Source organism: Euleptes europaea, chromosome 14 (assembly GCF_029931775.1).
Source record: "Euleptes europaea isolate rEulEur1 chromosome 14, rEulEur1.hap1, whole genome shotgun sequence".
NCBI lineage: Eukaryota > Metazoa > Chordata > Lepidosauria > Squamata > Sphaerodactylidae > Euleptes > Euleptes europaea.
The window spans coordinates 39,110,536-39,132,139 of record NC_079325.1 but is presented as its reverse complement, the minus strand read 5'-3'; the positions used below and the strand labels follow the sequence as shown (position 1 = coordinate 39,132,139).

Below are 21,604 nucleotides of genomic sequence, written 5' to 3'. Positions count from 1 at the left end.
GAGCCTGGCTGAGATGTCCTCCAGCAGCCCCTGACCACTAAGTACACCCCTGCCCCCTCCACATGGTTGTGCATACTCTTTCCAGTAGGAAGGAGTTGAATGTCCCTTTCTCACACTTTTTTTACCCCTACCAGTTCTGGTCTTAAAGGAATATAAAAGAGTCCTAGTCCGTTGCCTCCTCTCCCAGCAGGAAATCTGTAAGGAGAGGCGTGCAACCCCTTTGTGCTCCTCCCTTAAGCCCATTTGGCATCAACAGGGCTTAAAGGACCACAAAAGGCTCTGGTACCTCCCCAGCCTCCTGTCCACAGGAAATGGGAGATCTTTCCAGTGACCCTGCAATATGCAAAATGCGAAGAAGCATTTCTTGTCAGCTGCAGGCCCTCTGTGGGCCTCAGCAGATGCCCAGTCTTGCTTTTAATGCTGGCCCTGCTTTTCAGACACAAAAGGGAAAGTGTCCTACATCAGCCCCTCTATTGACCAGGTCTGGTAAACATATGAGGAGCCTTGCATTGCCTAGATAGCATGGCACTGTCACTTGCTAGCTGCATTTGGCGCTATACCTTAGGGTGGTAACTGAACTGGAGATGTATTCTTGAGGCCTGGATTTGTGTGTGGCCAACCACGGCCCTGGTTTGGACCTTACCGGCAATGAGAGACCAACATCCCCAGTCTCATCTCTCTGCTCTTGTAGGTCCTGAATGTTGAACGGAACCTGTTGAAGGCACTGCCCCATTCAATTGGGGATCTTGTCCAGCTGCAGACCCTCAATGTGAAAGGTAAGATGAAACATCTCTGGATGAGGGTTGCCTCATTTCCAGCCCCATGTGTGTGTGGTGGAGGGAAACCTAAACCACTGGTTGGACAGCTTCACTCTCTCTTCTTCTGATAGGCTGAGGAAAGCAGTTCAGAAAAAGTAAAAAGGTGTCCGTTAACTTCGTAGTTAAGAGACATCTTGAATCTGGGGGTGTTATTTAAAAGATCTCAGATATAGTTGTTGGGAAAGTCCTTTTCCTGCCTGAGCTCCACTGCCAGTCAGGGTATACCTTGCATTCTGAAGCTCCCGGGTTCAGCCCTTGCATCTCTAGTTGATGGGTCTCAGGCAGCAAGGTCTGGGAAAGAGCATTCTCTGCCTGAGACCTGGGAGAGCTGCTACCAGCCAGAGGAGACAGCGTTGAGCTAGATGGACTGGTGGACCGTCTCCATATAAGGCACCTTCGTACATTGAGTGGAAGGGGTTTTTGTAGCTCAGTGACAGAGCACATGCTTGGCCTGCAGAAGGCCCCATGTCTCAGGTTCAGTCCTTGGCATCTCTAATTAAAAGGTCTTTAGGTAGCTGGGCTGGGAAGGTTCCTTCTCTGCTGGAGAGCTGCTGCCGTTGAGAGTAGACAATACTGAGCCTGACCAAGCAGCGGTTTGTCTCAGTCTCTGAATTTTTATATGCACACATGTGAGACAAGAGGAGGAATGGATGTGTGCCACACCAGTATCTAAATCCACTAGAGCATGGATGGCCAACCCGCAGCCCATGGACCATGTCCAGCCTTCAGCCTCCTTTTTTGCAAACTCCCCCTAGTTGGAAGTATCTGCTTGGCCAGCATCTTTCTTCAAGCAACTTCACTCAGGGAAGTACACCTGTCTGGCAAACCTTCCAATCTGTCTTTCCTTGCACTCAGTGAGGGGACATCCCAAAGACCTCTGCCACAATGCAGAGGATTCTGGGTAATTTTCTCATTTTGTACGCAAGACGTCCACCAAGGTGAAAGCAGCACTTTTCATGAAAGGTCCAGCTCTTCAGGGTGAAGAACCTGGCCATCCCTCACATTGTGGGGAGGGGCCATAGGTTAGTGGTAGAAGATCCCAGGCATGCAGAAGATCCCAGGTTCAATCCCTGGCATCTCCAGTTAAAGGGACTAGGCAAGGAGGTGATGTGAAAGGCCTGAGACCCTGGAGAGCCGCTGCCGGTCTGAGTAGACAATCCTGACTTTGATGGACCAAGGGTCTTATTCAGTATGAGGCAGCTTCATCTGTGTTCATGTGTGTTCACATAGAATGTATGCTATGAATGTCTATGCTATGAATGTAAAAACGGTTTCCCACCTCTTTAAGTGTCCCATGATGTACCGAGTGATGAGAATCCATCTTTTTTTTTTCCTTTCTTTCTTACCTTCCCACTGCAGGCAATAAACTGAAGGAGCTGCCTGCTACTCTGAGCAACCTGCATAGCCTGCGGACCTTAGATATTAGTGAGAACCAGGTGCGAGTGTTGCCGCAGGCGCTGGCTCACATCCGGACCCTAGAGGTATGGCTGGGGAGTCTTCTCTTTCTTTCGAGTGGGCTCGTTTCTTTGCTTGCCAAGATGCTGTGAAACCCACAAGGGAAAAATTCCAACCCAATGGGCAAACATGTTATTTTTAAAATTTCTCTACTGACTTTCCAACTGAGATGGCCTTATTTCTGGCCTTCATCAATTTCATCTGCTTGCAGAGGGTGGGGGGCTGGTACTGCCAGTAAGGCCTGCTGGGTTGGTCTTCGTTGGGTTTGAGGCACCTACGGGGAGAGGCAGTCCTTCAGGTTCACGAATGGAGGCCATGAAGGTCTTTAAAAGTAATTAACAGCACCCTGAACTGAGCTCCAAAGAAAAGTGGCAGCCAGTGTAGCTGCTGGGGAATCCACTGAACATGCTCAGCAGAGCAGCCCAGCTTAACAATAATGCTGCTGCCTTAGCTGAAGCTTCCGATCTACGTCTTTTGAGGTTTGTACTTTGAATGGTGCACTGGCCTTTGTAGGATCAGGTCTGATTTGAAGGTTGAGCAGAAGGTCATCCACGAGCAGAACTTGAGAGCTACAGCTCCGGCTGTATGTGTTCATGTTCTGCAGATGCTGACTTTGGACGCCTTGTCCATGACCTATCCCCCGGACACCATCTGCAGCGCTGGCACAGAAGCCATCCAGCAGTTTCTGTGTGAAGGTAAGGCTGAGAACCATGCAGAGTTTGACATGGAGCTCAGTATTGAGAAGAGGTGCCTTACACCTCTGAAAGGGAGGATTGCATGAGCTGCAGTCCTATGCTCATATCCTTGGGAGCAAGCCCCACTGAATTAAGCTGGATAATTCCTTAATTAGGCAGGTTAAATCCCTGGCGTCTCCTTTTAAAGATCTCAGGTACTAGGAAGGAGCTGTCTCAGCCAGAGACCCTGGAGAGCTGCTGCCAGCCAGAGTAGACAATACTGAGTGAGATGGACTAATATTCTGACTCCATATAAGGCAGCTTCACATGTTCAGCTTCAAGATGCTCCTGTTGGCACACAGCAAGTGTCCTGGGGCAAAATAAGGGCATTCAGTTGTGTAGAATCATAGAATCATAGTTGGAAGGGACCACCAGGGTCATCTAGTCCAACCCCCTGCACAATGCAGGAAATTCCCAACTACTTTAATTTGTGCAGATTTGTTTATACGTGAAGCTGGCAACTGCGGAACTACTGTATATACTCGCGTATAAGCCGAGTTTTTCAGCCCAAAAAAAGGGCTGAAAAAGCCAAACTCGGCTTATATGCGGGTCAATACGGTAGAGGGGGGAGGAGGGAACTTACCTCCATCATCGCCGCCGCTGGGCCCAGGCGCCTTCCTTCGGCCGGCAGGGGCCTTCCTGGGCCGGCAGGAGGCCCCCGCCGCCCGCGCCGCCGCCGCCCACGCGCCTGGGCGCCTTCCTTCGGCCTGCAGGGGCCTTCCTGCGCAGGCAGGAGGCCCCCGCCGGCCGCGCCACCGCCGGCCGCGCGCCTGGGTGCCTTCCTCCGGCCAGCAGGGGCCTTCCTGGGCCGGCAGGAGACCCCCGCCGGCCGCGCCGCCACCGGCTGCGCGCCTGGGCGCCTTCCTCCAGCCGGCAGGGGCCTTCCTCGGCCGGCAGGAGGCCCCCGCCGGCCGAGCCGCCGCCAACCACGCGCCTGGGCGCCTTCCTCAGGCCGGCAGGGGCCTTCCTGTGCAGGCAGGAGGCCCCCGCCGGCCGCGCCACCGCCGATTACGCGCCTGGGCGCCTTCCTCCGGCCGGCAGGGGCCTCCTGCCAGCCCAGGATGGCCACGCCGCCGCCACCGATTCGCCGCCTCTCCCGGTAAGTAGGGGGTTCAGGGGCTCTTCCCCCTCCCCCCCTTGGATGGCACTGGGCGGGAGGGCGACCTGGGGCAGGGCCCTGCGCTCTAAAATGGCGGCCGCCATTTTAGAGCGCAGCATTGCCGGTAAAGGGAATTTCTTATTGACCCTCGGCTTATACGCGGGTCAATAAGAAATTCCCTTTTCTGGCCTCAAATTTGGGGGGTCGGCTTATACTCGGGTCGGCTTATACCCGAGTATATACGGTATCCCCTTTTATGCTCAGAACAACTCAGTAAGGTAGTTTGAACTCACAGTCTTCTTAGGCCACCCAGTAGGCTTCATAACTCTGCAGATATCTGAATCTTTATCTCCCTGGTCCACCATGCTGGATATGAGCTCTGAACCTCGCCTGTTCTCACAGAGGTTTGTGGTATGACACGCTGCATTCTTTGTCCTTCTAGAATCTAGAATTGAATATAACCCCCCATCCCAGTATTTACTCCCAGTGTTGGAAAGTGACGGAGGAGAGACCTCGGTGGACGGGGTCAGCAGGACAGTTTGTAAATATGCGAACAATGAAGCCGAGTGGCAGGTGAGCAGGGAACTGTTTCGGGAATGTGGAACATCTTTCTCCCAGTAGAATCTTCCATGCTAGTGGTAGCTTGTCCCTGGTATCTCTAGTTAAAGAACCTCAGATAACACATGCTGAGAAAAGCCTTCCTCTGCTGGAGACCCTGAAGGTCTGATGTCCGTCAAAAGAGACAGTTCTTTACTAGCATGACCAATGGTCTGGCTTTGTATAATGCAGCATCGGTCATTTTTATTTAGCAAGTGCCTTAAGTTAAACGCCACGTACAAACCTTGAAATGGTTTGCCTTTATTTTACTGAGGTGGGGGAGGACAAGGAGTGGCGACTAACTACTAGAAAGAGCCAGCATGGTGAAGTGGTAAAGATGGTTGGTTAGGAGCGGTGGACTCTAATCTGGAGAACCGGGTTTTATTCCCCGCTCTTCCACATGAGCAGCAGATGCTAATCTGGTAAATCGGGTTGATTTCCCCACTCCTACACATGAAGCCAGCTGGGTGACCTTGGGCTAGTCAGTTTTCTCAGAGCGGTCTCAGCCCCACTTACCTCACAGTGTGTCTGTTGTGAGGAAGGGAAGGTGATTGTAAGCCGGTTTGATTCTTCCTTTAGTGGTAGAGAAAGTCGGCATATAAAAGCCAACTCTTCTTCTTCATCTAGGCCACAGCCTGGCTTGTGGGCCTTCACAGTTCCTTACCCATAAGGCATTGGAGCCCCACTGCCTATGCGACTTCTGACCTCCACCTTACATATTGGTGTAGGGGCTAGAAGGCTGGGCTGGGGAGACCCAGGTTCAATTCACCTCTCTTCTTGCCAGGTGCCCTTGAACCAGTCACACTTTCAGCCTAACTTACCTCGTGGTCGTTTTAATGGGGAAGGAAGAACGCAGTACACCACCCTCATCTCGATTGAAGGGCAGAATGAAAATGTACTTGTTAAATCACCCTTGCTCTATTTTACTATTTGATATCTGTGTTTAATATGCTGGTATTCAGCCAACCAAGGCTCCCAAAGTGATGGAGAGCAATGAAAATCCAACCCAAGGGCACAAGCTATTAGGGGGTGCGTATGGCAGTCTCTTCTGGCCACTTGTTCCATGCTCTTCCCTCCAGAGGGAGAGGACAGAAGGGGCTGCAGAGGGACCCTGAGGCTGGCTAGCATCAACTATGGCCATCTCCCAATGCAGCCCATCCTTTCTGGGCTCTGCCTTGGTATCCCTTCATAGCCAATAGTGGAAGAAAAAAGAGGGGAATAAAATCCAACCTGAAAACAGAAGCTGGGTACCCAAGGTTGGGTAGAAAGAATATATATATATATATATGTGTGTATATAAATACTAAAAATATAATTTATTAGAAGCGCTAAGTAAAGGTTAAAAATATTTAAAAACATTAAAATAGCACAATGGCATTTCTTAGGGTTGATCTCTGTAACCACATACCAAACGCGTTTCGGCCTATTGGGCCTTTATCAGTGGCTAATTAAAACCCATGTTAAGCCTGCACACATTTACAGAAATAAACACATATACAAACAGTTCAAACCCAACCAGGCGTGTGTATAGGTTGTAAAATCTATTACCAGTTACTCAAACAACTAATCAGATTGGTTCTAGTTGTAATAGTGGTTAGTATGTGTCTCTCATATACTATGTGTGCAGGTATCAACCTAGTAGAGCAGTATATATCCCTTCATAGCCATCCATGGAAGATACAGTTGCTATCCACTGGGCTAAGACCAGAGGGCCACGAACTCCTGTCAGGGTATCATTATATGTCCTTCTCTCACAGTTCTGCTCATCATGTGAGCTGAGCGAGGTGCCCTAAGTGTGTTCTTTCTGGCTTGGACAGGGTCATTTTTGCTTCACAGGGCAGCGTAAGAACAGCCCAACGACCAGCACTTGCTCCCTAAATTGGGAGGAGTTGGGTGGGTTGCAATTTATTAATTTACTTAATTGTTACCTTGCCTTTCTCCCCATTGGGGACACAGAGAGGTTTACATCGTTCTCCTCTCCTCCGCTTTACCCTCACAACAAGCCTATGAGGCGGATTAGGCTGAGAGGGTGTGACTGGCCCAAGCTCACACAGCAAATTTCCGTGGCAGAACAGGGACTTGAATCCGGGTCTCCCAGATCCTAGTCCGACACTCTAACTACTACATCGCACTCGGTCTCAGAATGCCTACAAAAGTTAACTTCACTTTTCTGTTTGTGCTTCCTTTTCAGAACAAATTTCTGGAGTACGAGAAGCGGAAGGTAAGACTCCTTACTTTGCCCGGCCCTTCTTTGTGGTAAATTAGCCCAGGCCTTCTCTTGCCCTTAGGATTTCCAGCTCCGGGTTGGGAAATGCCTGGAGATGGTATTTGAGGGTGGTGCCTGATGGGGGTGGGGCTTGGAGAGGGGAAGCACATCAATGCCCTATAGACCAATTGCCAAAGTGGCCATTTTCTCCAGGGGAACTGATCTCTGTCACCTGGAGATCAGTTGTAATAGCAGATCTCCAGCCACCACCTGGAAACTGGCAACCCTACTTGCCATCCCCTGTGAACAAAGTCTCCAGGAGCTCTTGAGGGAAGGATTGGGGAGGAGAGGTTGTTCTGGTGCAGAAACCACGGAGGGAGAATTGGAGGAGGGGTACCATTGGTCAAGCCCTCATTCAGGTGGGCCTCTGAGAAGTTCTTGATCTGGAAAATGGAAGCAATAATGGTAAAACTTTTTGCACGTCAGTGAGTGCTATCTAGGTCTTGCGGGGTGATGCACCGTGTTTCCACAAGTCTATCCATCTGCTTGCTTTTTCCTCTTGAACTACTTTGTTGGCACAAGTGGGTGAAGGACTGCCCAAATGTTGTGTGGGTGGGGGAAGTGAGCCAGTGCAAAGGAGTGGCTAGTGTCAGATTGGGATTGGGAACACCCAGGTTCATATTCCCACTGATTGGGTGCCCAGTTATTCATGCTAACCTACCTCACAAGATTGTTGTGAAAACAAAATCTAGGAGGAAAGAACCATGTATACCACCTTGAGCTATTTGGAGGAAAAGGTCTCAGTTTTCCATACTGGCCTCTCTGGGTTTCACCATTTGCAGAAAATGACTTCGGCTTAGTCCTCAGAAGCATCAAATAAGGAAATTTATTTCTGGGCTCTACCACTTCATGCTGCAGATAGGCCTTGCATGACATACTACTTCTCCATGCCAAAAATATATTCCCACACATTAAAAAAAAAATCCTACCATGTCAAGGAGGGAAGTTCTTGCCTGGATTCCTCCCTGATGTGCTAGTTTTTTATGTGGGTTTTTTAAAAAAAAAAAATACAATCATGCCAGCCTCTCCTTGCACCGCAGTCTGAAGTAGTACAATCTTAATGCAAGTCTGCCATCTCATCTACTTCTTGTGAGAATTTGGCCCACAGCTTGAGTAATGGCCAGAATGCTTTGGAATGTGTTAACAAGGCTCTTTGCTGGTCTCTCAGGAGCAGAAAATGCAGGAGAAACTGGAGTTTGAACGCTGGTTAGACCTGGAGCAGAGGGAGCAGGCGCAATTGATGCAGCAGAGCCAGAGCCAGAAGGGGGAAATCCTCCAGAGCATGAAGGCGGTAATGATGTTTGTGTTCCTTCTCTCGACTCTTCCATTCTTCCCTCCCTCTCCATTCACCGCCTGCTGTAATACTAGAGATTATGCAGATAAATTGACTGATGGGAAATTCAGATGAAAAAAAAAAAACTTCTTCACACAATACATAATTAACTGTTGCCCCAGAAGGTCGGACCAGAACCAACGGGTTGAAATTAAATCAGAAGAGTTTCCATCTAGACATTAGGAAGAATTTCCTAACAGTCAGAGCGGTTCCTCAGTGAAACAGGCTTCCTCGGGAGGTGGTAAGCTCTTCTTCCATGGAGGTTTTTAAGCAGAGGCTAGATGGCCATCTGTCAGCAATGCTGATTCTGTGACCTTACAGTTCATGAGAGGGAGGGCATCTTGGCCATCTTCTGGGCATGGAGTAGGGGGGCTGGCAGGCGGGAGGTAGTTGTGAAATTCCTGCATTGTGCAGGGGGTTGGACTAGATGACCCTGGTGGTACCTTCCAACACTATGATTCTATTATGGAACCCAGTGCCATAGGATGTTGTGACTGGACCAATTCATGGAGGACAGGTTCATCAACTTTAGCCATGATGGCCAAATAGAACCTCCGTGCTCAATGGCAGTGTTCCTCTGAATACCAGTTGCTTAAGGGCAGTAACAAGGGAAGACTTTGGCCTTTGTATCTCTGCCTGTGGGCCTTCCAGGGTATCTACTTGGCTGCTGGACTAGATGGACCATTGGTCCAATCCAACAGAGCTCTTTTAATATTGTGCTTCCTTCTCCCTTTCCTTTTGTCTGCTATCCCTCCCTGCCCCACTGTCCACATTTAGATTGCAGTCTCCTACAAGCAGAGTCTGTCAATGATACTCCATAAAGCATCATGTACTTATACGTATACATAAGTAAACATCCCCAGTTTCTCCAGAGATGCATCTGACAGTAAGGCTAGGAATATCTTGGACAGTCACTGGCAGTCAGCAGGGTAGCGCTGGACTAAATGGAGCAGCAAACCTGACATGCTTTAAGGCAGCTCCATTTTTTATTTAAGCTCGAAAACCTCACCATTCTCTAGTTACAGATGAAATCCAAAGCCAGGCTTCTCCTTCAGATCTTAAAATTCTGAAAGTTTGCATGGGAGAGATGGTGCTGCCACAGATTTAATTAAGTGCAGCGGGTTTCCTCTTGGCTGCAGGAGCAGATGAAGCTGGAGCAGGGCCTGTCGCGACACCAGCAGCGCCTGGAAGTGGAGCGCATGAAGCTGCTGGAGCAACTGAAAGACATGGAGCTGGGGGTCACCAGCCGAATCCAGAAGCTGCTAGAAGAGAACCAGAGGTTAGAGGCCTTGAGGGGTCCAAGTGGGTGTGGCAGTCACAGGAGTTATGCTCTTAGCAGTCCAGGCCGACTTGCTTGAGCCAAAGCTCAAAATGTCTTGGTGAGAGTCTGATTTGTTGGCATGAGCCCAGACCAAGTACCTGTTGTTCAGATGGGGTAACATTCCTGGAACATCTGGCAGCAGGAGTTAGAAGCCAGGTGTAGTTCTACTGAGGAAACTAATCTGTGATTTTTGAGCTGCAAAGAAAATCCCAAGATTGGCTGCTGAAAAAGTCCTGATTCTTGAATCAGAATGAGTTAAACATACCAGAGACTAACAATGATAATCATATTCATCAAAATATCATTAATTGTTCAGTAATATTTATTTATTTATTATTTACTTCCTTTATATCCCACTTTTCTCCCCAATGGGGACCCAAGGTGGTTTACATGGTTTACAAGATTCTTCCCGTCTCCATTTTATCCTCACAATAACCCTGTGAGATAAGTTTGGCTGAGTGTGAGTGACTGGCCCGAGGTAACCCGCCAAGCTTCCGTGGCAGAGCAGGGGTTTGAACCTGGTCTCCCAGATCCTAGTTTGACACTTGAACCACTACACCATGCTGGCTCCAATAATACACTAGTTAAATTAATTAATCAACATTTATTTAAAATATATGTTTCTGCCCTTTATTCCAAGAGTGGACTCTCAAGGCAGCTTATACAGAGAGAGCATTCATTCAAATATAACAGAAGAACACTGTTTCCGTCAGCAGCCTCAGCCGCACATATGGAAGGGGACATGAGTCTCAACGGCTCTTTCTCTTTTCTCCCCTCGTCCTCTAGCCCACCTACTTTTCTCCTTCTCTCACTTGCTCACTCACTACTGTTCTGGTTATTAAAAAGGTACTGATAGTTAAGCTAACAAGTACTAAGTCGACGTACCCATTGGTTCTTGTAGGTTATCCGGGCTGTGTAAGCGTGGTCTTGGTATTTTCTTTCCTGACGTTTCGCCAGCAGCTGTGGCAGGCATCTTCAGAGGAGTAACACTGAAAGACACTGTCCTTCAGTGTTACTCCTCTGAAGATGCCTGCCACAGCTGCTGGCGAAACGTCAGGAAAGAAAATACCAAGACCACGGTCACACAGCCCGGATAACCTACAAGAACCAATGAACTCTGACCGTGAAAGCCTTCGACAATATTTCGATGTACCCAGTTTTTCCCACCAACCAAGGACAGCCCACTCTGCTGAGAGAAGATTTAGGGTAGGAATACAGTGTGAGTTTTCCCGAATAACAAGACACTAAAATACATACGTTAAAACAGTACAATATAATATTAAAAAGCAAGAGCGCAGAATACGTTTATAAAAAGTCGATATTTTTAAGAGCCTGCTGATTTTTTTTTAAAAAAAAAATTTTAAGTATCTATAACTGAGTAATGTGAAGGGCAGGTGAAAGCTCCCTGGTTGAATTTAGTTGTTGTTTATTTTTAGAGTCAGACATCTGAGTTCCATGTTTTATTTCATTCTCTTTTGTTTTTGACAAGGGCAGAAATCTTTTGTTACTTGGGAATGGGGTGGGGACACTGAAGACTTAGAGGTGTGTGGGCAGGAGGGGCAAAGTAACATCTTCAGTCTAGGAGAAGGATACTCTTGTCTAGTCTGGTCAACATCCTCTGTTTTTACCTTTCTAGGCAAAAGCAGAACTCTGAGATTCTGAAATCTCTGGAGAATGATCGGTGAGTTTCCTTTCAGTTGTTGGGATGGCTTTGGAGAGCATAGCAACTGGGTCAGTACACCAAATGATGTTTGGCCATTCCCCGTTGCTTTGTCCCAGCCTCTGGCCATCATCTTGTGAACAGCCAAAGGCATCTGGCTGTCCATTGGTGGAAACAGGATGCTGGGCTAGATGGACCTTGGTGACCTGCAGAATGCAGGCTGTGAAACAATCAGGGCAGCTCTTGCCTTTATCATGCAGTAGCTGACTTTTCCTCATTAATTCTAGGATCAGGATGGAGCAGCTGATGGCCATTACTCAGGAGGAGGCGGAGCAGCTACGCAGAAGGGAAGTGGCCTGTGAGTGTGTCGATGGGAATATTTAGCAAGGCCCAGTGCCACCGCCACCTCCAAGCCCCAGCTTGCACTGGGTCAACCATCCAGTAGCTCAGCAGAGGAAGTCCCACTGTAGAAAGCAAGTCCACTACCTGAGCTCCTAGCAGAAAGGGCGGGGTGCATTTGCAGTAAGGTGTTTGGGGCCAATCTTTGAGATCACACGGTGTGAGGGCTGCATTCCGGCTGTGCCTTGCCCTCCCTTCCATAAAGCTACACAGGTTTTTACAGTTGGAATTTGCGCACATCTGTGTTCCTTCTCCAGCAACAAAGGCCCTGCTGTTTTGGCTCCTTTTGTGCGTGTGTGCTTTCAAGTCACAGCTGACTTATGGCAACCCCATAGGGTTTTCAGGGCAAAAGATGTTCGGAGGTGGCTTGCCATTGCCTGCCTCCGTGTCACAACTTTGTTCATTGGAGGATGCCCATCCAAATACTAACCAGGGCCGACCCTGCTTAGCTTCTGAGATCTGACGAGATCAGGCTAGCCTGGGGCTACCAGGTCAGGGCGTTGTCCAAGAGGCAGGCCTAACTTTTTTTTTTTTTGCTGTGCCCCTCAAAGGCGCATCTTGACCCTTTCTTCTCCCCTCGCCTTCCCTGCCAATACTTGAAGCAATGAGGAGCAGATTGGGAAGATGCTTAGGTAGGGTATTGGTTTGCTTCTATGGAAACATCGCCACCATTGTGAAGGGTAGAAGGGAGCGGTTTTCCAGCAGCCGATCCTTGCAGGTGCATCAGGAGAGGCCTGGGAAGGCCGTTGACTCCCCGTGTTTTCTGCCCATGCAGCGGCCATGCAGCAGATGCTGTCAGAAACGTACAAGAGCAAGCTTGTCCAGGTGGCCTTTGAATCACGCCGGCAAGACCTTGTCAACCAGACTTGTACCAGGTACTTACAGTCAGGAAGTGGGCTTTGAGATATTATTTCTTCCCCCCATCCCGCCTCCAAGGAGCTCTGGGCAGAGAATTTTATTTGTGACAATTCACCACCTTGGAACCCTTTTGAGTGTTGCCAGCCGATCAGAAAAATACCAACCTCTGGTTTGGGTGTTTTGTTTTTCTGACATCTGGACTATGGGGGTTACCGCACTTGTATTCCCACCGATGTATTAAGAGTTTGAAAACGTTATAGAAAATACTGTTCGCACTTTGTTTGGCCCCTTTAGCTGTGAAGACGTCTTCCAACCATTTATAAGCCGTGGTATCCAAAAACCCTTTTAAAGTGATGTTTTTTATAACATTTTCAAACTCTTAATACATCGCTGGGAATACAAAGTGTGGTAACCCCCTATGTGCTAAACCAGTGAATTCTCGTTCTTGGTAATGCAGCCCATTCTTGGTATGCTGTTTTCACATGGTACTTCCCAAAAGTGGGTTTTCTCCATCCCCTTGCATTAAAATTGAGACACGTTATGCTTACCACCTGGTCTGTCACAATCAGCCAGAGGACCAAAGCAGAAACATTTGCCGTTAGCTCTGACCTCAGACCCGCTGCAATCCACCAGGCTTCTTCATCTGTCCTTCCGTAAACTTCCCCAAAATTGGCAACCCCATTTTGAGGGCCTCAAACTTTGCTTCAATGCCTAGATTGCCTTCAGTTTGCATTTAGCATCCAAAAACCAATAGAGATAATCTCTGGGGTTGTTTCTCTTGCAGTTTAGCGAAGATGGACGAGCAGTTGCAGCAAATCCTGGCTTGGCAACAGCTGGACCAGAACAAAGCCATCAGCCAAATTCTGCAGGAGGTAGTGCTGCATATGGGTAGGGCGTGGGCCAGTGGGGGGCAAAGGACATGGAATGCACAAGGTGGGAGGGAAATGTGTTGAAGCGGAGCTTCAAGGAGTTGAATTCAAAGAGTTCAAAGAGCTGGATTATATGAACCTGTTCCTCTAATCACAGAGCCTTTCTTTGGCACAAGGAACCATTCTCCAGCAGAAATACCTCTTCTATCAGAAAAGGTTCATAGGAAGCCATGCCCCTGCTTCTGCCTATTGCTTTTAGCTGTAACTTTTCAGTTTGGAGACTGTCTTTGTGCAAGTCGCTGAGCAGCAAACTCCAGGGAATAGCCATTCCTTGCCCTGCTTTTGGACTTCCTGGAAGCATCTCTCTGGCTGGTCTAAACTACTGAATGTGGAACTAGATGTACCTTGTACCTTGGGTCTAGCCCAGCATAACAATTATTATGTTCTTCTAGCACAACAGAAAAAAAACCCAGCCTTTGCAAGAACTTCATAACTTGAATAACCTTTCTGGGTGATTGGGTAGACTTCAGTGTTAATTTTACATTTGTCAAGAGTTTTGGCTGGCTCAGATTCTAACAGTTTTAACTCTCGTCTGTTTTTCAAAGAGGTCTTCTTAAAGCTATCCACATCTAGGTAGAGTGCAACCTTCCCAAACTTTCTGACTCCAGGCTATAGGTAGAGGGTTAGAAGAGAATCAACCAATTCCTTACTCGTTGAAAAATGATAAAGGTCTTAACTGATGGGCAAGCTCGTACTTGAGCAGACATGGTCTAGATAGCCCGAGCCACCCATCTGTCTGAGAATGGAGCCACTGCTCAGTGGGAGAGTACATTCATTGCATCTGCAGTTAAAAATGGTTCTTCATTCATGTGCTTGAAAAGGCCCCGAAAAGCCAGTACCAGGTAGGGGAGGAATTATGGCCTAGATGCTCTGACTCAGTAGAAGGCTGTTTCATATGCATGCATGAGAACATCTTTCAGGAGGGACCATGCCTAAGTGATATAGCATGCAAATGTGTCTGTTCCCAGCATCTACGGTTAAAGGATCTCATGCCCTTTCTCTGTCTTGAGCCTCTAGAGTAGACTGCTGAGTAACAGGGAACCATGCTGTTACTGGGAGATTCATGTTTACCTCTTGCTGTCCATCTTTTAGAGCGAAATGCAGAAGGCTGCCTTTGAAGCTCTCCAGGTGAAGCGAGATCTTATGCACTGCCAGATCAGGAATCAGGTGAGTGGAAAATGGAATTTTGCAGGGGCCACCTCAAGTTTCCTTTCGGGACAGTCCCGAGAACCCATGTTGCAAAAGACTGGCGTTCTCCTGGCCAGCAAGCCAAGTCCTGTGCTTCACTCCCTCAGAACCGGTTAGGTATGCCCCATTCCTGGAAACTTCATTGCATTTCCATCCCACATCAGAGAATGGCCCATAAATGCATGAGCTTCATGATTTATGGTTGTGTTTTAGTTTCTGTTTCTGTCACCAGCCTGCTTTTTCAGATCCATTCTGGCAAAAGTGAAGCCCATCAGTGTAAGAGCATGTGGCCGCAACCCAGTTGAGCAGACGTGGATGGAGTTGTTGTTGCCAGAGGTTTGAGGCAATAGAGTTTGCAAGTTCTTCAACAATGTATCCCCTCATAACCCCCCTTCCTTTGGTTAACAGGGTACTTTGGCCTCCAATCTTCTAAACCTGGGAGAGGACTTTCTAAGAGGTGCTGGGCAAGGGTGCTCATTGACTTTGCTGTTCTGTGGTGGCTTTGCTGGACTGTAGTGAGCTCTGGTTTCAGTCAGAACCATATTACCTTTCTGGGAAGCCTACCACCTGCACCCCAGTGTCTCTGGGAAGCATGACAGAAGCAGTCTGAGTGGATACCCTAGAGAGATTTTGAGGAAACCCTATATCTTCCACAGCATTCTTCATGGTAGACAAGGAGACAGACTACATTGGGTTGCTTCTTCCACATAATTGGAAACCTACAGTCTTCCAACTGTTGCCCTCGTTCCCAGAATAAGATTTCTTCGTTCCAAAGAGCAGGATCTTCTCCAGCTGGGTGCTCGGCCTCCTATTGGATTATCATCCAGCTAGATTCAGTGATGCCTTCCCTTTAGTCAGAAGGCATGATGCATTGCTGGTCCCCTTTGAAGGAGAGAAGCTCCTGCTTCCAACAATGAGGTTCTGTCATAGCTCACCAGAGGAGGGTTTTGCTGGAGATCCAGCTTCACGTCCAGAGACACTCAAGGGCCCCACTCTGTCTGCCACTACATTCCATCAGTATATGGTGCTTGTAGAATTGCAGCTGTTTGTCTGAGGCTTAGGGAGAAGCAACGTGGCCTGTTAGGCTGGCACAAGGAGTCTGTCCTCAATTTTGCTAGGAGACCCTGAGCTCTCCGTGGCCATGCTCTTCCCACCCCCCATCTGTCATTCAGAGCCAGTAGCTGCAGCCTTCTTCCTGGGCATGTCAGTATGTGATTTATGTAGAGGAGTCAAGTGTGATCATTCAGGATATCCCCTCCCCACTGTTCAGGACTACATGTGACAAGGGAGACAGCTGAGATTAGCTGGGCATGCCACGCCTCCCCACAAAGAAGGCACGTAACTTTTCCATGCAGTAGCACCCAGCTACAAATCAAGATAATTGCCATATGTCCACCTTCCCCAAGGCAACAAGGGCAAATGTGTGGGTTTTTTTTTTAAGAATGCAAGGAGAGACCCCCCCACTCCTCATCAAACATGCTTGTTTCCTTCAAAGCCGCTGCAAGGGGCCTTTGCTTAGCCCTGCTCGACCTATTGAGAATGCAGGAGGGGCGCAACAGAGCCCCAGCTAGTTCAGTTAAGGCCAGAGCTGAAGCCAGTGACAGCTGTGTCCTTTCCTATGCAAGTAAAAACCCGTTTCATCTTCTGCCTAGATTAAGTTAATAGAGAAAGAGTTATTGCAGCTGACACAGCTGGAGGTAAAGAGGCAGCAGCTGGACACAGAGGCACTGCAGGTAGGTTGGGCTTCTGGGGCTGCCGACAATGGACCATCTGCTCGCTCATGCTCCTCCTTACCCCCTCTTCACTCGGTGCTTGGTCAGGGGTTGGGGTGGGGCAGGGGATCTCTCAGTCCTGGTTTTTCCCATGGCTTGGTGCTTCCTGCAAACACTGTTGCATTCAAAGATCTGGAATCATTGGAAAGAACGGGCCTCTGCTGGGTTCAAACCCGACCGGCTGAAGGAACCCCTGCCAAACATTTCACATTTTGCTACATGGTTTTTTGCTGGGTTTGCTTTCTTTTTTTTCCAATATCCACTCAAAAGCGACATTCCAAAGAGCACCTTTCATCTTTACGGTTGCATCCGCTCTTAGTGGGTAGAGCCAGGTCTGCGTGTCTGTCCCTGTTCTTAACAAACGGTATGATCTTGGACATAGAATTCAGCTCAAGTAAGACTCCCCACTTTCATTTTATGAAAGGGCAAGTTGCTAGTACTTTGGGTTGTAGAGAAACCAAGTTGCTAGTCCTTTGGGTTGCAAAGAACCAAGGTTGAGAACAAACAGCAGACAAGGAGCTCCTTGGCTTATCCATTGGGCTGGAAGTTTGGACACCTGGTGCACCTAGCTCTTTGCCCCTCCCCTTGAACAAATTTGGTAAATTTGGTGCATTTGCATAACATACACACGTTGCTGGATTAGACTTTCCCTTGGCACAGAATTTTGAAGTACAGGGAACACACAGCCCTGGGCCAGAGCTCACCTGGTCAAGATCACACCAGTGGACAGGCAGCTCAGGCTGGGTCTGTCTGTCTCTTTTTGATCCCTTTGCAGTGAGTGACTTCCCTTGTAGCACAGGACTGGCCAATTCTCACAAACAATTGTTTCGGGTTTGAAGTTTTTACAGGGATAAAACGTCACAAGGCGGCGACGTTTCCATGTTACGGCACACCCACACTGCCCAAGTCAAAGCTAATCTTAGACTGAAAGCGCTGAGAAGTCAGGTGGAAACACCCCCAGTTCTACCATAAAGGACCCTTTCCCAGATTAATTCTGTGCATTTGCTGGAGAACTGCGGGATTAGGTAAAGGGGGGGGGTATCAAGGGAGGTTTAGAGTCAGGCCAAAATGTCCATGTCGTCCTGTGTTTCAGGAGGCGGTAGCGGAGCAACGGCGAGCCCTGACCGACCTGTTGCAGCAGCTGCTGAAAGAGAAGAAGCAGCGGGAAGAGGAGCTGCAGGAGATCCTGGTAAGAGCACCAAGGCCCATTCATCTGGGGGTTTGGTATGTCCTGAAGTGAGAGCAGGGCCGAAGCATGACCCCCACCCCCCCACACTCAGGAGTCAGAGAGGCTTTCTTCTCCTCCTCCAGTCTGTCTTGCTGGAGGGATCCCAAAAGGATTAGTAAATAATACATTTGGACAGTTCCTTCGGTTTCAGAGAACTTCGCATGCATTATCTTATAATTCTTTTAAGAACTTTGTAAAGTAGGTTTGTATTATCATGGCCATATTGCAGATAAACAGGATTGAGGCTGGGGGAGAGCGGCTTGCCGAAGCCCCTTTGTTGAGTTCATGGCAGAGGCAACATGGAAATGGAGGACTTCCCAGTTCAGTCTCTTAGCCGGTCTCTCTACTATTCCACTGTTTCTTATCGTGCTGGCTGGGACTGGGGAAGCGCCCTGGGGTGTCAGCGGGTGCTGGGGTATGGTGGGCGCTGAAAATGGTGGAAGGTACTTCTTTCAAACATCACTGACCAGGCCTGCCTTAGTACCCTCTGTGTGTGACACCTGAATTGTGCCATCGGAAGAATAGCAGGTCATCTCAGTGTCTGTTGTTGACACCTGGACCAGCCTTTCTGCCCCTTCCCAGGCCTGTTTCCTCGCAGATGTCCAGAGACACTTCTGACCTTAACATCGATGGATTCTCCTGAAGTAAGAAAGCGTCTGATGACCTCTTTCTTCTTTGCAGCGGGAGCTGGAAGCCAAGAGCGAAACCAAGCAGGAGAATTACTGGCTGATCCAGTACCAGCGCCTGCTGAACCAGAAGCCCCTCTCTCTCCGGCTGCAGGTGACTTGCAGTTGAGACGCAACCCAAGCAGATGCCCAGAGAACCCCAGAGAAGGAAGCCCTGGCTTGCTGTTCAGCCGGCAGCCAGGAAGCTGAACCGTTGCTCTGCTGGGGTACAGCACCCTCTCTGGGACCTGTCTTCCCTGTGGCACGTTCCAGGTTGCCCAGGACTTGACGTACTAGCAAGAGGCAGGCTAAAGATGTTCATCTACTGTTTTTTCCCCCCCACAGGAGGAGGGCTTGGAGAAGCAGCTAGTGACAGTGCTGACCGACCTGTCGGCTGAGCAGTACTTGCCAATCTTTGCTCATCACCGGATATCGCTAGGAACGCTCTGCTCCATGGCTCCCAGTGACCTGGCCAAGGTACGAGGTGGACAATTATGGTTCCTCTCCAGTGTAGTGTAGTGGTTTGGAGCGGTGGACTCTGCTCTGGAGAACCAGGTTTGATTCCCCACTCCTCCACATGAGCGGCAAAAGCTAATCTGGTGAACTGGATTGGTTTCCCCGCTCCTACATATGAAGCCAGCTGGGTGACCTTGGGCTAGTCACAGTTCTCTTAGAGCTCTCTCTGCCCCACCTACCTCACAGGATGTCTGTTGTGGAGAAGGGAAGGTGACTGTAAGCCGGTTGGATTCTTCCTTAAGTGGCAGAGAAAGTCAGCATATAAAAACCAACTCTTCTTCTCTCCTGCCTTGCTATTTCGATTAGGCGGCTTCCGGAGTGCAGGTTTTAGCCCTGGGCCTTGACAGGCTCCTTTGCATGGCTTCCCTAGAGAATACAAATGTCTTGTTCTCCGAACAAGCTTTTGGGAATGCTGTAAGAACTCTCCCTTAGCTCCACTTCAGATCTAATAGAGGGGGATGCTGGGATACAAATCTTTTTAAAATAAATAAATCTGCACCCATGCAATCCAGGTACTCCCCTATTTCAGCATAATGTTGCTCTTTGGAGAATATGCATTGAGCAAGATGGAAAGGTCTTTTGGGGGGGAGAGTCAGCATGTGCAGAGGATTCTTGGCACACTATTTGCTCTGACAGAGCTAACCTTCTCTTTCAGATTGGAATAACAGAAACTGGCCTGCAACTCTCCATCATCCGAAGGGCCCAAGAAATACATGCCGTGGCTAAAACCATACCAGGTAACGTTACTTCGTTTCCCCATCAGTGGTCTTTTTCCAGATGAAGTTACCTGAACACTCCTGAAAATCCTCTGAAGGAGACATAGGGGACCGTATCTCAAAGGCTGAGCACACACTTAAAATCCCAGGTTCAGTCCCTGGCATCTCCTGCTAAGGGATCTCAGGTTAGGAGGACTGAGTAAGACCTTTTTCTGCCGGGAGATCTTGGAAAGCCAGCAGACTGGCCAATTGACCTGGCTCGGCAGTGAAGAGCATGACCCGCAAAACAGAAAAGACCTGGTTCAACTCACTCACTGCAGCCTCGGACAAGCCATTGAACCTCAGCCCACCCAAATATTATACACATAGCCTACTTTGCAGGCAAGTGCCTGTTAAATCCTTGGTTCATCAAAGTAAGTATTGTCTAAACAGACTGGCAGTGGCTCTCCAGAGGTCTTTCACATCACCTACTTGCCTAGTCCCTTTAGCTGGAGATGCCAGGGATTGAACCTGGGACCTTCTGCATGCCAAGCTGATGCTCTACCACTGAGCCTCAGCCCCTCCTCCTTCTGCTAGCTCTCAGCCTTTCTTTTGTTTGCTCACAGAGCTGTTGAAGCCAGAATCAGCAGCAATCCCTTGTGCTCCAGGGCCGAGTGAGGAGCCTTCTGCCCCTGAAGCCCCTTTGGCCCCACTGTTGGAAGATCGGAACTGTGAGTGCGTGGTCTGTATGGAGCAAGAGGTAAGGCCTTCTGGGTCGTGTGGGTGCTAGGTGCCAGGAAGAAACAGGGCCACTCCAGAGCACCTGCTCAAGTTCATATGCAGCGTACTACTTCCTCAGCTCATGATCACAGGAAGTCCTCCTAAGATGCTCCCCCGCAATCATAAACCGAGATCTCGTGCTGAGATTCTGAGGAATCCCAATTCTGTCCCAGATGCCATGCTGAGCTGTACAGTAGCCTCTGAGACATTTTCTGTCTCCCGTTCTGTTTTACCCTGACCTTTAAGTAAAATGTGCATCCTGGTCTCCTTTCTCTGTTCATAAAACTACTGTCCCTCTGGCTAAGGGGAGGGGTGTAGGAGGAACTGGCTCAGACGGTGGGGAAAGTCTTGTTTTAACAGCTGGCTGAGGACTCTCTCTTTTCCAGGCCCAAATGGTTTTCCTGAGCTGCGGCCATGTCTGCTGTTGCCAGACCTGCTCCGAGGCCTTACAGATTTGCCCGCTCTGCCGCAAGGAGATCGTGCAGCGCATACGCCTCTTCCACAGTGGCTAGATGCCAACACAGAGCACCACAGAATGGAACAGCCTTTCCCATCACATATCTCCCCCCCCCCTTCCTCTACCCTTGCTTGGGTTTGGGAGCAAGGGTCGCCATGGGGAAAGCCTGGATTTGCACTACCTCCTTGCACCTCATATGCCTATATGTCAACAACTTCTCATAAAGCATGGCTTCTGTGCTCCTTTCCTCTGCCATTGCCAATCACCAACCACTACAGGGGCCCTGAGGCCAAGGTGGAGACATTTTGGGCAGAGGGCACCGCTTGGGCAGGACACGCACATGGGCCAGGCTGGGGGAAATTATTTCCCACTCCTCAGATTTTGTTGTTGTTGTAAAGCTTGCCATCTCGGACAGAGTGAAAATAATTTTATTTAGAATTGCCAGTGACCAGCCCTGCCCGCCTGCGGAATTGGGTGTAAAGGTCTCAGTGGGAGGGAGATAGTTTCTTCCTTCCCGTAGCAAGAAAATTTAAGGAATTAAATCTCTTGGACTGTGATGCAGCAGCAGCTGGCAAGTCAAAGGTGCCACGTAGGCATCCCTCCTTTGTACTGGGGAGGGGCTGAAGGGAGCACAGGCTGATGATGGCTCTTTTATGACCCCCTGCTCCCACTTTCCCAGCCACCCTTAAGACTACTAATAAGGCAACAGCTCACGTTTCCCACTGTTGTTTAGCCCACTTTTACGGTTGTGATATCGATCATGCTCAGCCTTCCTCTTTGTTTTCGCTGCTTTCTCCAACATGGAATTTGGGAGGAGGGGCCGCTGAATCAGTT

The 21,604-nt window shown here is 49.0% G+C and overlaps 1 protein-coding gene across 1 annotated transcript in view; it reads left to right on the top strand.

Moving 5' to 3' along the window:
* Positions 1–20,859, top strand: part of LRSAM1 (leucine rich repeat and sterile alpha motif containing 1) — a 29,567-nt gene extending 8,708 nt beyond the window's left edge. The window contains exons 7-25 of the mRNA XM_056860976.1: positions 692–776; positions 2,178–2,299; positions 2,878–2,968; positions 4,549–4,679; positions 6,895–6,924; positions 8,138–8,260; positions 9,442–9,581; positions 11,260–11,304; positions 11,571–11,641; positions 12,458–12,557; positions 13,325–13,412; positions 14,562–14,636; positions 16,310–16,390; positions 17,523–17,618; positions 18,339–18,437; positions 18,668–18,799; positions 19,494–19,575; positions 20,160–20,293; positions 20,700–20,859. Coding sequence (XP_056716954.1) covers positions 692–776; positions 2,178–2,299; positions 2,878–2,968; positions 4,549–4,679; positions 6,895–6,924; positions 8,138–8,260; positions 9,442–9,581; positions 11,260–11,304; positions 11,571–11,641; positions 12,458–12,557; positions 13,325–13,412; positions 14,562–14,636; positions 16,310–16,390; positions 17,523–17,618; positions 18,339–18,437; positions 18,668–18,799; positions 19,494–19,575; positions 20,160–20,293; positions 20,700–20,825 — 1,851 coding nt within the window. The 3' untranslated portion in view covers positions 20,826–20,859. The remainder of the gene's footprint in view (positions 1–691; positions 777–2,177; positions 2,300–2,877; positions 2,969–4,548; positions 4,680–6,894; positions 6,925–8,137; positions 8,261–9,441; positions 9,582–11,259; positions 11,305–11,570; positions 11,642–12,457; positions 12,558–13,324; positions 13,413–14,561; positions 14,637–16,309; positions 16,391–17,522; positions 17,619–18,338; positions 18,438–18,667; positions 18,800–19,493; positions 19,576–20,159; positions 20,294–20,699) is intronic.
* Positions 20,860–21,604: the final 745 nt, after the last annotated feature.